The following is a 17013-nucleotide window of genomic DNA, read 5'->3' as shown; positions in this document are numbered from 1 at the left end:
TCTATCAGATGACTCCCAGGAATTGTGCCAGAGCAACTGGTAAGAGACAACCCTCTTTCCATTTAACTCCAAATGGGGAGGAAGCAAGTCTGGGGTCACCACTTAGAACCTGAAAAGGATTCCCACAGGGCAGAAGTCAGGAAACACAGAAAGACAATAAGCCATAAAGATACTCGTTGTCACCTCTAAAGCTAAAATTACTCCTGAACTTTCCAGTAAATGAAACCAACAAAATCCTCCCCCGACCCTCGCCTTTTTTTTTTTTTTTTTTTTGCTTAAGCTAGTTTGCGATGGACTGAAGTTCGCAATCAGCTGTCGCAGTGCCCCCTATCCGGACAGAGCCCCACACACAGACAACCCACTTCCTGAGCCTTCCAACGAAATGTCTGGATTTCCAAAGCCATTTCTGGTACATACACCTGGGTCTGTCCAGCCTCTCATTCCCACTCCTGAGGGCTAGACATCTGGAAGGCAAACCGACTGGTATCCATCACTCCACTCTGCTGGGGAGGACAGAGATATTTCTCTGGGACCTAAGCCTCCCAAAGAGCTCCCAAACAAGCTTTGCCATGGCTGTGGGCATCAGGAACCCCCAGCCCCCTGGAAGGTCTCAGATCCAGGTGTGTGGGCTGGGAGAGGGCTCTGGAGCCCTGGGGTGGTCTGGACCAAACAGGGGCCCCAGTGCTTTCTAATACCAGACTTGATGGGGGCAGGAAGAGGATATCAGGTGACCTTACAGAGGAAGGAGGGGTCACAAGCTCCCCCCAAACACACACACACACACCCATCCTTACCCGTCCTCCTCAACTAATCCCAGAAGTTCTTACTTTGGCTGAATGATGCTGCCTGCTCACACCTGTTACCTTGCGAGGCCCTGAGTGCACGCTTTGCTCCTACTCGCTCAGTTTTCAGGCCCAGGCACAGCATCAGTAGGCACATGGGCTTTGGGGACCCAGGACATGAGGACAGGGACAGTCTGGATGCTAGAGCAGAGGCCACCAGAGCTTTCTTGTCAGCCAAGTTCATTGCCCTGTGTAATACACAGTGACCCACATTCTCCAGCAGCAAATGTCAGACCTCCTTCCCATCAGTGTATTCCCAAAGGAGACCAGAGGCTCGTCTTGGCCCACGCCAGCAGAGGACTAGGCTCTTTGTTTGCCTGAGATGAGTTCTCCTTCCTGGCTGCTTCCCTAATCAATCTCTCTCAAAATATCTGCAGTGAATCATGGTTGTGGAAGTCATGCTTTTCACTTACAAAGCACTTCTGCATTCGTTACCCTATTTAAACATCTCCCTGTCCTAGAAGGCATACAGAGTAGGGGCTTTTGTTCCAATGTTACAGATAAAGAAACTGAGGCCCAAAGAGGTTAAGTGAGCCTCCCAAGATTTTGCAGCATGCCGGCAATGGGATCAAAATTCAAGACCAATTCTTTTCGGCTCTTAGGCTGGGCCCTTTTTCGTTACCCCAGCATTTTCTGAGCCCCTCCCTTTCACTGTTGATAAAAATCTGTCTTTGTGCACAGATTAGGTTAGGAAGGTGGCTATGTGGCAAAGCTCATAGGGCAAACACTGCTGGTCCCTGAAATAATCACTCTTGGTATTCTATAACTGATGAATTGGCATCCTGAAATCATGGGCCAAACTAATGACCAAAGTTGTCTGTATCCCTATTATCACTGGGTTTTCCTGGGCACACAAAAATCGTATTATAAACTCTCCAGCCACAAGCCCTACAATCTGTGTTTTGCTTCCTGCCCCATATGGGATGTTTGCACCTAACAAATTCCACCTATAGTAATAAGTAATTCATAAAGGCTCTTGCCCATGATTTCCCCTTGCTCCTGCCTCCTGACCAACCCTCCATGTGGCCCTGGGTGCCATGGTGTGGCCCCTCTTCTTCTAGGGAACTGTAAGTAACAACTCTTCTTTCTATGCCATTGGCCTCTTCATATCATCACTTGGTCGTATCTACCCTTTAGATCCCAGGTACATTTTAAAACAGTTCTCCCTGCAGTGGCTTGCAGTGATGACCCCAATTCTTCACCCCTCTCTACATCCCCATCCTTTGCCATGTAATTTTGCAGTGCCCTCCAGCTGCGGGGGCAGGTGACTTGCTCTACCCACGACGTTGGGCTCAACCACGTCAACTGTTTTGGCCAATGGTGTATTAGCAGGCATGACATAAGTAAACACTTGAAATGGAATTGCACACTGGGTTTGTCCTTTTCACCTCTGCCATCGTCATGACAACACACCTGGGCTAGCCTGCTGGAGGACTGAGAGCCCAGCTACCCCACCATCTCAGCCAAGGCCAGTCTAGATCAGCCAGCAGTCAGCCGACCCCCAAGCAGGTGAGTGATCCAGCTGAGACCAGAACAACTGCCTGGCCAATCTCAGTCGGTCACTGACCCCACAGGCTTGTGAGCTAAATAAATGCTTATCATTTTAAGTCACTAAGTTTTGGGGTGATTTGTTACACAGAATTATTATAGAGATAGATAACTAACGTACCCTTTTCAAGCATACTAAGAGAACCATGATTTTGTTTGGGTGGCAACGTGCCAGCCCCAAGACGTGACTCGGGATGGGTGAAAGCCAATCAGTGGCAGTCCCATTCCTATCTGAATGTGTTTCGGGTGGTAGGCGCAGACTCAATGAGCTGTATAGTGTGGTCTGTTGGAAGGTTACGAGACAGATTTTCCTCCCTGATAAGAGGCACGAATAACATTAAGAACAATCCCTTTGGCTTCTACCTCTTTCCTTGCCACTTCCTGGGGTATCATCATGTGAGGATGCAATGCTTGGAGCTACAGCAACTTTATTGTGACTATGAGGGGGAAAGTCAAGAGAACTGCAGTGATACTGACCCAGCACCCTGACTCTGCAGAACTCTAAACCAGCCCTGGAAAGGCCCATCTCCAGACTTCTTGTCAGTGAGATAACTAAGTGGCTACTGCTCCAGTCAATTTGAGTTGGGTTGTCTGTTACTCACAGACAAAACATCCTAATGGAAACATCCCCCAAAGCAAACATAGTCAAAGTCTGCTATAAAGTGCTTCCCATTCCATGGGTTTGATGACCCACAAGCTGTCCTGTCCCCTTGAAATATCCTGATTCTGGAAGCATACTTCTTACTACTCACTATTCTTCATCCAAGTTATACTATTGTTTGACTGCATCCAACCCTGAATCCCTAGTACTAAGTTCTTCTTGACCAAACCAGCTCCATCACTGACTCCCCTAAGTTTTAAAATATTTGTTGAATTGAATATCAAGTTGAATCAAACTATAATTAAATACTACAGGAAAGAGTGTGTTGGGCACTGGAAAGGGTGAAGAAATGAAGATGTTATTCCATCTTCTTTTGAGAAGTTAATTGGGGAGTGAGTGCCCACCCAGAGGTCACTGGTCATCAGAGCTAAGAATCAAGTGATGTGTACATACAGTCAGAGCTAGACATCCTTGGGGAGAGGAGGCTTCAGGCCTCGGCATCCGCTCTGACCAGTCTCACTGGCATCCACCTTCATGCCACAGCATCTTCTCCTCTGCAAAGCCTCTCCCGCTACCCCCATCCAGCCTGGAGGCACCAGTACTGCTGGGCCGTGGTTTACGCTAGTGTCTGTTCTGCCTACTATGGGAGTGCCCGTGACACTCTTACAAATTTTCAATATTACCTGCTCACATCCAATTCTTTTCTTCCATTCTGGCCCCAAGTTCTCTTCCAAGCAGCCCCTTTGTTCCTGCCTGGACCAACATGGCCACCTCTGCCTCAGTCTTCCTGCCCCAGGTTCTCCCTCTAACCCTCTGTACATTGCTGTCAGTGCCACCTTCTAAAACTCTGCTTTTATTATTCTGTTTCTTTGCTCAAAACACTCAATGGTCCCTGGCTGCTTACAAGGTAAAGTCTGAACTCTGAAGCTAGACAGCAGAGACCTTGCCCACAGCCTTATACATGCTGTTTATCTGACCTTTTCCTCCTACCCTCCATACTGGGATCCTTTTCCCTGCCAGGCTGTCCTCTTGATGAGACCGCCATGCACGGTCCCACCTCCTCATCTTGCTTACACTGTTCCCCCTCCTGTAATGCCTTCGTGACTCCTCTCCTTGTCCATCCATCCTCAAGGCCAGGCTCATGTCTCTCCTCCTCTGGTAAATCAGCCCAGACTAGCCAAGGCCATGGAGCTTCCTCTCCCCAGGTGCCTCTAGCTCTGACTCTATGTACATGTCACTTGGTTCTTAGCTCTGATGGCCTAGAAAGACCAGTGAGCTCTGGGTGTGCACTCACCCCACTTCAATATGACTAACTTCTCTAAAGAAGATGGAATAGGCACATCTTTATTTCTTCTTCCTTACCAGTGCCCAACACATCCTTTCCTGCCATATTTAATTATAGTTTATTTCCATTTTATTTTCAGTTCAATTCAATTCAATTCAACCGAACATTTAAATGCCTACATTGTACCAGGTGCTGTGCTAAACCCCAGAGGTACCAAAGCCTGTTTCTGGAAGCAGAAACAGGCTCAAAGATAGACAATCATTCATAGTGGTATGTTAAGACAGCCAGAACTCCAGGGTTGCAGCAACACTGCCATGACTTGGAGCTGGGCAGGAGTGGCTCTCAATAACTGGGGGCACTGAGCAGGGCTCGGGGTCTCTGCCCTCCAGTATCTACTGTCTGGTGCTTTGGGTATAGCAGGAACTCAAGACATGCTTGTCGAATCCTGAGTTAACCAAATCTCTGACGGTCTTTTCTGAGGGATTCTCTCCCCACTATCCCGACTCCCCATTAGGAGGTAATCAAGAGCTGACATTGAATCACAGGCAGCTGAGAGCTGGAGGGCCCTCTCCAAGCCGGCTGCTGTAGCTCTTGACTTGTCATGTGGGAAGAGCAGGGCCAGATGGGTTAAGTGACTTGCCAAGGTCACTCTCTTAAGAGGCAGGGCTAAGAAATATCTTGGGACTTGAGTCTTTGGAAAGAAAGAGGAGGAGAGGAAACAGCTCTGTGCTGCCCAGCTAGTAAGCGCAGAGCCTGCGTGCACCACGTACTGTTTGGTTTGAGTCCAGAGTCTGCGCTCGTAGCCAGCACGGAGTTGGATGCGTTTGCTGCAGAGGAGAATGTGTGAATGGAGGGTGCAGGTAGGTGTGGGCGTGGCCGTGCAGGCGTGAGTGCAGATTGGAGCATGCTGCTGGGGTGGAGGCGGGAGTGTAGGGCAGGTGTGAAGTGGGCTGGGCTGGGTGAGTGTGGCTGGTGTGTACCGGGCTGCGGGTGAGTGCAGGGCAAGCATCAGTGTGACTAGATGAGGCTTGGGTGTAAGTGTGGACTTTTTCCCCAGGGGCAGCTGAGTTGAGTGAGCAGCAAAGAGCCTGATCCTGGGGCTCTGCCACCCTCATCTCCTGCCCTTGGCCCAGCCAGGCCTGGCTACCCACCTGTGCTGTCATCATAGACCACGGTGGCCGACCGCCACTTGAGGTACTGGACCAGGTCGAGGATGGCATGGCTGAGAGAGGCGTAGTCCGGGTACAGGTTCACATAGAAGGTGTCTTTGTTGTCCAGTGGGTGGTGCTTCCAGCGCAGCTGGATGTGGGGCACCTCCAGCGCGTTGCAGATGGACTGGACGGCATTGGTGCAGGAGCCCTGGGATGGCCCAAAGATCGCCACCACCCCCAGTGCCAGCTGGTCACAGGCTGAAACAGAAAGAGGGAGGGAAGGATGGTACAGGGGTCAGTGCTGTCTCATCAGGCATCTGGGCATTGCGGGCATGGGGAGAAGTGATCTTGAAAACCCCTCTGAGGTGGGCGACTGAATCTCAGTTTCCTCATCTGGAAACTGGGGTTGTAATAGCCCCCACCTTAGAGAATCATAGGGAAGTTGAATGAGATAATGAGTATACACTGTTGGTGGGAATATAAGTTGGTGCAGCCACTATGGAGAACAGTATGGAGGTTCCTTAAAAAGCTAAAAACAGACCTACCATATAATCCATCAATCCCACTCCTGGGCATATATCCAGAGAACACTCTAATTCGAAAAGATACATACACCTTATTGTTCATTACAGCACTATTTACAATAGTCAAAACATGGACACAACCTGAATGTCCATCGACAGATGAATGGATAAAGAAGATGTGGCATACACACACACACACACACACACACACACACACACACACACACACACACACACACACAACTATGGAATACTACTCAGCCATAAAAAATGAAATAATGCCATTTGCAGCAACATGGATGGACCTAGAGATTATCATACTAAGTGAAGTAAGCTAGACAGAGAAAGATGAATATCATATGATATCGCTTATATGTGAAATCTAAAAAAATGATACAAACGAACTTATTTACAAAACAGAAATAGACCCACAGACATAGAAAAGAAACTTACGGTTGCCAAAGGGGAAAGAGGGGGAGGGATAAATTAGGAGTTTGGGATTAACAGGTATACTCTACTATATATGAAATAGGTAACCTCTGAAGCTAGACAGCAGAGACCTTGCCCACAGCCTTATACATGCTGTTTATCTGACCTTTTCCTCCTACCCTCCATACTGGGATCCTTTTCCCTGCCAGGCTGTCCTCTTGATGAGACCGCCATGCACGGTCCCACCTCCTCATCTTGCTTACACTGTTCCCCCTCCTGTAATGCCTTCGTGACTCCTCTCCTTGTCCATCCATCCTCAAGGCCAGGCTCATGTCTCTCCTCCTCTGGTAAATCAGCCCAGACTAGCCAAGGCCATGGAGCTTCCTCTCCCCAGGTGCCTCTAGCTCTGACTCTATGTACATGTCACTTGGTTCTTAGCTCTGATGGCCTAGAAAGACCAGTGAGCTCTGGGTGTGCACTCACCCCACTTCAATATGACTAACTTCTCTAAAGAAGATGGAATAGGCACATCTTTATTTCTTCTTCCTTACCAGTGCCCAACACATCCTTTCCTGCCATATTTAATTATAGTTTATTTCCATTTTATTTTCAGTTCAATTCAATTCAATTCAACCGAACATTTAAATGCCTACATTGTACCAGGTGCTGTGCTAAACCCCAGAGGTACCAAAGCCTGTTTCTGGAAGCAGAAACAGGCTCAAAGATAGACAATCATTCATAGTGGTATGTTAAGACAGCCAGAACTCCAGGGTTGCAGCAACACTGCCATGACTTGGAGCTGGGCAGGAGTGGCTCTCAATAACTGGGGGCACTGAGCAGGGCTCGGGGTCTCTGCCCTCCAGTATCTACTGTCTGGTGCTTTGGGTATAGCAGGAACTCAAGACATGCTTGTCGAATCCTGAGTTAACCAAATCTCTGACGGTCTTTTCTGAGGGATTCTCTCCCCACTATCCCGACTCCCCATTAGGAGGTAATCAAGAGCTGACATTGAATCACAGGCAGCTGAGAGCTGGAGGGCCCTCTCCAAGCCGGCTGCTGTAGCTCTTGACTTGTCATGTGGGAAGAGCAGGGCCAGATGGGTTAAGTGACTTGCCAAGGTCACTCTCTTAAGAGGCAGGGCTAAGAAATATCTTGGGACTTGAGTCTTTGGAAAGAAAGAGGAGGAGAGGAAACAGCTCTGTGCTGCCCAGCTAGTAAGCGCAGAGCCTGCGTGCACCACGTACTGTTTGGTTTGAGTCCAGAGTCTGCGCTCGTAGCCAGCACGGAGTTGGATGCGTTTGCTGCAGAGGAGAATGTGTGAATGGAGGGTGCAGGTAGGTGTGGGCGTGGCCGTGCAGGCGTGAGTGCAGATTGGAGCATGCTGCTGGGGTGGAGGCGGGAGTGTAGGGCAGGTGTGAAGTGGGCTGGGCTGGGTGAGTGTGGCTGGTGTGTACCGGGCTGCGGGTGAGTGCAGGGCAAGCATCAGTGTGACTAGATGAGGCTTGGGTGTAAGTGTGGACTTTTTCCCCAGGGGCAGCTGAGTTGAGTGAGCAGCAAAGAGCCTGATCCTGGGGCTCTGCCACCCTCATCTCCTGCCCTTGGCCCAGCCAGGCCTGGCTACCCACCTGTGCTGTCATCATAGACCACGGTGGCCGACCGCCACTTGAGGTACTGGACCAGGTCGAGGATGGCATGGCTGAGAGAGGCGTAGTCCGGGTACAGGTTCACATAGAAGGTGTCTTTGTTGTCCAGTGGGTGGTGCTTCCAGCGCAGCTGGATGTGGGGCACCTCCAGCGCGTTGCAGATGGACTGGACGGCATTGGTGCAGGAGCCCTGGGATGGCCCAAAGATCGCCACCACCCCCAGTGCCAGCTGGTCACAGGCTGAAACAGAAAGAGGGAGGGAAGGATGGTACAGGGGTCAGTGCTGTCTCATCAGGCATCTGGGCATTGCGGGCATGGGGAGAAGTGATCTTGAAAACCCCTCTGAGGTGGGCGACTGAATCTCAGTTTCCTCATCTGGAAACTGGGGTTGTAATAGCCCCCACCTTAGAGAATCATAGGGAAGTTGAATGAGATAATGAGTATACACTGTTGGTGGGAATATAAGTTGGTGCAGCCACTATGGAGAACAGTATGGAGGTTCCTTAAAAAGCTAAAAACAGACCTACCATATAATCCATCAATCCCACTCCTGGGCATATATCCAGAGAACACTCTAATTCGAAAAGATACATACACCTTATTGTTCATTACAGCACTATTTACAATAGTCAAAACATGGACACAACCTGAATGTCCATCGACAGATGAATGGATAAAGAAGATGTGGCATACACACACACACACACACACACACACACACACACACACACACACACACACACACACACAACTATGGAATACTACTCAGCCATAAAAAATGAAATAATGCCATTTGCAGCAACATGGATGGACCTAGAGATTATCATACTAAGTGAAGTAAGCTAGACAGAGAAAGATGAATATCATATGATATCGCTTATATGTGAAATCTAAAAAAATGATACAAACGAACTTATTTACAAAACAGAAATAGACCCACAGACATAGAAAAGAAACTTACGGTTGCCAAAGGGGAAAGAGGGGGAGGGAAAAATTAGGAGTTTGGGATTAACAGGTATACTCTACTATATATAAAATAGGTAACCAACAAGGACCTACTGCATAGCACAGGGAACTATACTCAATAGTTTATATGTATGTGTATATATATGTGTGTGAGTGTGTGTATAACAGAATCACTTTGCTCTACACCTGAATCTAACACAACTATACTTCAATTCAAAACAAAAGACACAGCATAGCACTCGTGAAATAGAAATTACGATTACTTTTATGTTACCATCTCTTTGATTAGCATCACCAGCTCTGTACCTGGTCCTGTTCTGGGGGGAAAGTTGAGAAACATATAGGAATGAAACACCTACCTGCTGGTGACTCTTAAACCTCCAGCCCCACCTGTTCCCTAACATCCAACTTGTACATCTCACCTCTCACTCACCATCACCATTTGGATGTCTAAGTTGCATCTCAGACCTAACGTGTCCAAAACGTCACCCCCTCTTCTCCTCCCAGCCTCCCCCATCCCAGTAAATGGCAGCTCCACTGTCTCAGTGCCTTATGCCCCAAACCCCGGTTTTGTCTTGACTCCTTTCCTCTCATATCCCACATCCCAACCCATCAGCAACTCCTGCTGTCTCTCCTTCAAAGCATATCAGAATCTGACCACTTCTCTCCACTCCCACCCCCGTCCAAGCCACCATCATCTTTTGCTTGCCTTACTGCAGAAGCCTCCTCACCCGTTCTGGCTTCCTCCGTAATCCTCCTGCCATCTTACCTTTCACAACCTAGGGTGGATGACATCACTCCTTTGCTCCAAGGGCTCCTGCTTCACTCAGTCTCAAAGCCAAAGTCCTTACCGTGATTAATGAGGCCCTACTTGTTGCAGCTCTTCCCCACCCTGTCCCCGTCATCACTACCACTTTCTGGCTTCCTCTCACATCCTCCTCGCCCTTCCTCACATCACTCAAGCCCCACTGGCTTCCACGATGTTCCTCAAACATGCTTAGCACACTCATGCCTCAGGGCCTTTGTACATGCTGTCCCCTTTGGCTGGAATGCTCTTCCCTCAGATATCCACATGACTCCTTCCTTCCCTTCCTCCAGGTCTCTGCATCTTTGTGTCTTATTAGAAACACATCACTACCCAACCTGTAACAGCAATCCCTGTCCAGCCGCACTCCCGAAAACCCACACCTGCTGTTTCTTTATCTATTAAATGACCACTGAAGTCTTGTTCATTTGTTGACTTTCTCCTCCCACTAGAAAGTGCTAAGCTCCAGAGAGGCAAGGGCTTGATCGGTGTTGTTTGCTGCTGTTTCAACAGTGCTTAAATCTGGTCTGAGTAGGTGCTGAGTGAATGGATGCCGAATTCCTGCCTTCAAACATCTCACATTCCTGGGGGAGGCCCAAGGACTCAGGCAGGTCAGACGGCAGATGCTTCTGGGAAGGGCAAGCATCAGTGGGCACAGCAGAGCATGAAATGAGCAGAAACGATGGCAGCTGGGCCTCAAAGCGGGGCATAGGCTTACAGGGATTGTGTCTCAAAGATCCATAAAGTGGGACCTCTCAGGGGCAGTCACAGGCTTCCCAGGAGCCACTGCCCTTTCTCTGGCAACTGTCTCTGGTTTTCCTTTGGGCTCCACTGCCTTTCCCACTTCCAATCCCGGAGGGGTAGTGCGAGGGACCCAGACCCCAGCCAACTGCTCACTCACTGCCCGCAGGCCACAGGCATTGGTTTGGAGGATGGTCATGTGACCAGTTGGAGCCAATGGGATGGCATGAGACCTCCCACTGCAAAGGGGGAACTTCCTGCTATAACTGGACCTGGGAGGAGGTAAGATGTGGAGGTGGAGTAGTCCCCTGTGCTCACAGAAAAAGTACAGTGCTTGTCTGTGAACGGAGTCAGTGTGGAGGACAGAAGAGCTAAGAGAAAGAAATGTGAGACCCATGATCAAGTGGAACCCTGGACTTTGGTTACATGGACCAATACATTCTCTTTTTGCTTAAGCAAGTTAGGATTTGGCTTTCTGTCACTTGCAACCATCAATGGAGCGTCGGCACACCCACCAGCCTGTGGCCATGGGAATGACACTATGTGCACACGTATGAACATATGATGCATGTAGGAGGAGGCAAAACATGGACACACAGTGGATTCAGACACATTCTGGCTGCCTCAAGAGCCTCTGGGAATGACCTACTGGGCTCAGGCTCACCCCTAAGATTTGCAAGGCCCAGGACCAAAGAACAAAGAGAGTTCCACATACCAAGTGGCTAAATATTTAAATGTTTTTAAGTCAAGCTAACAAACTGTTATATAAAACATGTGCTTTTCTCCTACCTTGGCAAATATGCCTTCCTAACAACCTGTAAAGTCAGGTGAGAACGGAGACTTCTCCTACTCAGTGATGTGGGGAGAGAAGGCACCAGCCTCTACCCTGCCCCCTCCTCTTTGACCACTGGTTCCACCCTGAACCATAAAGGGCCTTGAACTTTCCATGTGGACACCCCACTTCTTATGTCCAAGCTCTGCCCACACTCCTTGCAAACAGCTGTCTCTTGGTCACCCCTACATAGGGCCTAGGAGTGTGACCATGGGAGTGTGGTTCTCCCTCCAGAGGACAGGTCAGGGCAGAGGCTCGTGCAGGCCTAGAGATGGGCACAGAGCCAAGTGGGCAGGAAATTCAGGGTTCTAGATACTTGGAGCAAAGACTAGAAGGGCAGGGCACAGGATCCTGGTGGGCAAGTCCCCTTGGTCTGACTGACCCCTTGTACTCAGAGGAGACATCAACGAGGGGAGGTAAGGGTAGCCCCTCTAAAGCACAGGCCCTGGGAATGAGCCCCTCTTGCCTGGGCTAAGGGATCCAAAGATACAGGGTGGTTTGAATTGGTCATAATGTATGGTCTTCAGGGTATTTTTCCTCTCCACTGACATCCACCCCTCCTCCCTTACTGCCTCCTAGGAATAGGAGATATTGTGTAACGTAGTTATTTCTCCTGAAATTTGTACTTCCCCCAAGAACATCAGAGAATGCCACTTATGGTCTGGGTGAAAGAGCACTCTGGGGGGTAGGCTAGTTATTGCCAGGAGTCTGATGGAAGCACCTGGAACACAGGACAGCACAGCCATGTGTGGAAGGTAGCAGGCCCAGCACAGAGGACATCTCCTGGGTGACTAGGATTCCTCAAGGCCAATGCCAAGTGCAAGAGAGGACATACAATAGGGCACATGGTGCCTTCCTGCTGCTCCTACAGTGGTGGGACTGGAGATCAAGTCTGGGAAGCACTGTTTCGTCCCTGGTATTGTCACCCTAGAGTGAATAAACCTCGGGCAGCACTCTGTGTGACGGTGTGTGACGTAAACCCCAGAGATTAATAAATGCTTCAAAAATTGGAACTCTACGTTTGTTGGTAAATGGTCCAATTTGGGGACAGTTCTCCTCTTCAGGGCCCGTGCCCCCAGGAGGCCATGCCCTGACCTATACTCTCACTGCCCATTCGTGCTGTTCTGCTCTCTGGGTTTACTGGATGTCTCTCTGCCCACTCGTCCCCTTATGAGCAGGTGCTCCCTGAGCATTTTGTAGCCATAGAGACTGGACACCAATATGGAAGACATGATGATAGTGAGGAACAGCCATCCAGGCCTGGTCACTCCCTCTTGCCCAAACCTGAAGATGTGGGCACCCTGTGAAATCTGTAGGTTTCTCTCATGCTCTACCTCCTCTTTCTGTTTTGAACCTCCTAGCGGTCCTCTGCTGTCCCTGGTTTCCAGTCTACTATCTACTGTCTCTACTCTTTTTCTTTTCCTTCTAGGACCTTCTGATTGACGACTTGGTTGAATAACTTTTGTATCTCATTCCCTCCCACTACCCCCTCCAAGAACCTGTCTTTTGCATTTCCTGCTTTGATGCATACCCTGAAGCAGGCAGACAAACGCTGCCCTGCCACCTCCATCCTCACCCAGCCCAGCTGCTTAGGTCATGCCCGCTGCCCAGGCCCAGCCCAAGGTCTGGGGATCCTGTTTGACTGAGGCAGGGGAGAGTGGACCCACCACAGATTAGGATGATGCAGAGGATTGCAAGAGGGATCTTGAAGGAAGTGATTTTGATCTTGACATCGATTGTGATGATGATGATAAAGGTAACTGAAATGATAGCTGTGATAGTTGTGATGGTGAAGACCATATTGTGAGGCTGTTGATGATCATGGTGATGGCACTGATGAGGGTGGAAAGGTGATGATGTTATCACAATGGTGGGAAGGTGATGAGGAGACTGATGATGATAAATATGTCAATGTCACGACAGTAATGGTGATGATGACGGTAGGAATGATGACGGTGATGTAAGTGCTGATGAGAAGGAGGTGACAACAATGTTGATGGTGATAACAGCAATGGTGGTGATGATGTTGGTGGTGATGATGTTGGTGGTGATGAGAGGTGATGATGAAGACGCTGATGCCATGACAGTGATGGTGATGTTGGCAAGGATATGAATGGGGTTGATAACAATTTTGATGGTATTGGTAAGACTGGTCATGATGATGTTAACGCCATGACTGTAACAGGGGTGAGGATAGCGGGAATGGTGGTGATGTTGCTGGTATTGACGAGACTGGTGATGATGAAGATGTTGCTGTCACTGCAGTGATTCTGATGATGACAGCAGGGGTGATGACGGTGGTGTTGATGTGAAGAGTGGAGGCGATACCACGGCTGACAGTGATAACAGTAACTGTGGTAGAGATGCAATGATTAGATCTCACTGCTGGATGGCAGGAGGCATCTGTCCTGCCCTTCACCTCTTTCTTCTCCATGGCCTCTCTCCACATCCCTTTTCCTGTCCCTTCCATGTTCCTTCCACCCTCTGAGGAGCTTCCAGCCTGGAAGAACACTGCTGCCCCAAAGGGACCAGGGTAGGGTTATAGCAGAAGCAGCCACAGCAGCTTTATCTCCAGATGTTTCCAGGCCAGCAGCCAACTCTTGTTCTGGCAGCCCTGAGCACACACAGCAGTAATTACATTATTTGTGGCTTCAGTTTTGAATCCATTTTCTGGTCATTTTATAGTAACTCAGTGGTTCACAGTCATCGCAGAAGTCCACAGCCTGAATGCAGCTCCCCCCCACCCCCTCTGCATGGCAATTGTAGTTATAGCAAAAATTATCCCGATCAATTTGTGTCTTAAAAGGAATTGAGCAGCCCAGAGAATAAGTGGAGGCAGAGGAGCCTGGGGAGGGCTGGGTCGATTCCAGGCCCACTCCGGTCAGGCTTGGAAGAAAACACAGACGTTCTCTGGGTTGTTGGCTCAGGCACTGCCTGGCAGTCACTGATCTTTTAATTTTCCACAAAACATTTAAAACTAAAGACAATAAGTGAAAGTCCCTGTTAATGGGGAAAGGCCTCCTGGGCCTCATGTGGAGGAAAGGACTAATTCAACCAGAGCTGGCAGGGCAGGTGGTGCCAGGCTCCGTGCCTCTGCATCCCCTCAACCCACATGGCCCGAGGTGGCTGGATCCAGCTGTGATGAGAACCTCTGCCTAGGGAAAATGAATTATCATTGGGTTAATTAGAATGAGGCCCAAGTTCACCCCTCTGGAAGAGTCCTAATGATGCTCCCGAGGAATACATTTTTTAAAACCAAAGATCAAAAGAAAAAATAGGGCTTCCCTGGTGATGCAGTGGTTGAGAGTCCGCCTGCCGATGCAGGGGACGCGGGTTCGTGCCCCGGTCCGGGAGGATCCCGCATGCCGCGGAGCGGCTGGGACCGTGAGCCATGGCCGCTGAGCCTGCGCGTCCGGAACCTGTGCTCCGCAACGGGAGAGGCCACAACAGTGGGAGGCCCGCGTACCGCAAAAAAAAAAAAAAAAAAAAGATCACAGAACATGGGGTTCCCTGAGGGATGGAGGGTCCCCAATGGGGAGCATAATCCAACAACAGAAATGCCTCCAAGGTCAGACAGGGGTGCTTCTAACCACAGCAGGGGTCTGTCTTAGGTATATTATCAAAAGGACATTAAGGGAGAGTGACAGTAGAGAGGAGTCACTTACATTTTTTTATTGCAATATAATACAATTCAGTAAAGTGCATTAATTTTAAGCACAGAATTTTATGCATTTTTACATATAACTGAACTCATGTAACTACTACTTAGATCAAAACATAGAACATTTCCAACACCTAAGAAGGCTCTGTCTTCCCCTTTCCAGTTCATATCCCTCTTCCAGAGGTGATCACTGTTCATTCACTCAAAAATATGTCTGTGAACCTCATCTGTGATGGTGTGCGTAGCAAGAGCTGGTTCTGTTTTTATTGCTGATTCAATTCCATTGTATAACTGTACCCCCCACCTAGCCATTCTTCTGTTGGTGGACCTTTCATTTATTTCCAACTTTTGGCTATTATCAAGAAAGTGGCTAGGAACAACCTCCCAGACATACATTTCACTTTAGTAGATACTTCCAAACAGTTCTCCTGAGAAGCTGAACCAGTTTTCACCTCCCACCAGCATTGTGTAGAAAAAATAAACCTCACCTCCCACCTCCCACCCGACCCAGAAAATCAATTTGAGATAGATCATAGAGTTAACTACTATGAAAGATAAAACAATAGAGCTTCCAGAAGAGAACATAGGAGACTATCTTCATGACCTCAGGATAGACAAAAACAGAACACAAAAGGCATTAGCCATGATGGAAAATATTGATAAACTGGACTCCTTCAAATGAAAAAGTTTGCTCCTCAAAAGGTACTACCAAGAGAGTGAAAAGGCAAGCTCATCCGTAACAGATATACGCAATATGTATATCCAGCAAAGGACACATATCCAGAGTACATAAAAGACTCACACAAATCAATATGAAAATGACAAGCAACTCAATTTTCAAAAGTGGTTGAAAGCCTCCAAAAGGCACTCCAAGATAGGGAAGCTCCAAATGATCTATTAGCATCTGAAATGATGCTCAATATCTCTGGTCATCAGGGAAATACAAAATAAAACCACAGCGAGACATCTGCCACATAAACCACCGAAAATAAAACGGACTTGACCACGAGTTAGCAAAGATGTGGAGCAGCTACTACTGTCTGGCATTACTGGGGGGAGTGCCAACTGGTACAGCAACTTTGGAAAACTGTTAGGCTGAACATATGCACATTGGATGACCTCACATTTCCACTCCTGGGTATGTATCCAACGAAAAACGTGCACGTTTGTGCGCCAAAAGACATCGATGAGAATGTTCATAGCAGAACTACTCTGTGGCCTTAAATGGAAACAACTCAAATGCTCAACAATAAATCTGATTTTTAAAAACTGTGGTCTAGTCATATAATGGAACACTACACAACAATGAAGAACAAGAGACTACTGTTACATCCAACAACACAGATGAATCTCACAGATCTACTGTAGGGTGAAAGAAGCAAGACTCAAAAAAGTACACACTGGTATTCTATTCATGTAAAGTTCAAAACCAGGCAAAACTGGTATATGGCACCAGCAGTCAGAACCGTGATTCTACAGCATGGTAGAGAGGAGGCAAAGGGATGTGCAATCTAGCGGAAGAGATGGACGATAATCACATAATTATACCCACACACCCACACCCACACCCACACCACCAGGGCTCAGGGATGTGAAACAAAGGTCCAGAGTGTTATAAGATGGAAGCAGGGAGACCTGACCTTGTCCAGGGGCTTGCGGAGGGCTCCCCTGAGGACCAGAAGGCTGAGAGGAGAAGGAGGAGTTCTTTAGACAAAGAGGTGGGATGGGGAAAGGGAACTATAAGCAGAGGGAACAGCATGTGCAAAAGCCCTGAGGTGGGAGGAAGCATGGCACCTGAGGATGGCAGGGATGGCTAGAACCCAGAGACTGAGGGAGCCAGTGGCACAGATGTGGCTGGAGGGTCACGTCAGTGCTGGACTAGGTTGGCCCTCCGACAAACAAGGCACGTGACCTGCTGTGGGATGGGGAGGGGCTGTGGCTTTGGTCACTTGGACCCATCTGGCTGGACTTCCAGAGCTGAGTGT

General features: G+C 48.7%; 1 protein-coding gene across 1 annotated transcript in view; it reads right to left on the bottom strand.

Annotated features, from left to right (window-relative positions):
* GRIK3 (glutamate ionotropic receptor kainate type subunit 3) overlaps positions 1-17013 on the bottom strand; it is a 239600-nt gene that overhangs the window by 74987 nt on the left and 147600 nt on the right. Inside the window, exon 3 of the mRNA XM_007104099.4 lies at positions 8006-8263. Coding sequence (XP_007104161.2) covers positions 8006-8263 — 258 coding nt within the window. The remainder of the gene's footprint in view (positions 1-8005; positions 8264-17013) is intronic.

Source organism: Physeter macrocephalus, chromosome 3 (assembly GCF_002837175.3).
Source record: "Physeter macrocephalus isolate SW-GA chromosome 3, ASM283717v5, whole genome shotgun sequence".
Lineage (NCBI taxonomy): Eukaryota > Metazoa > Chordata > Mammalia > Artiodactyla > Physeteridae > Physeter > Physeter macrocephalus.
Note: the sequence above shows the minus strand (reverse complement) of the source record. Positions and strands in the feature narration are given on the sequence as shown.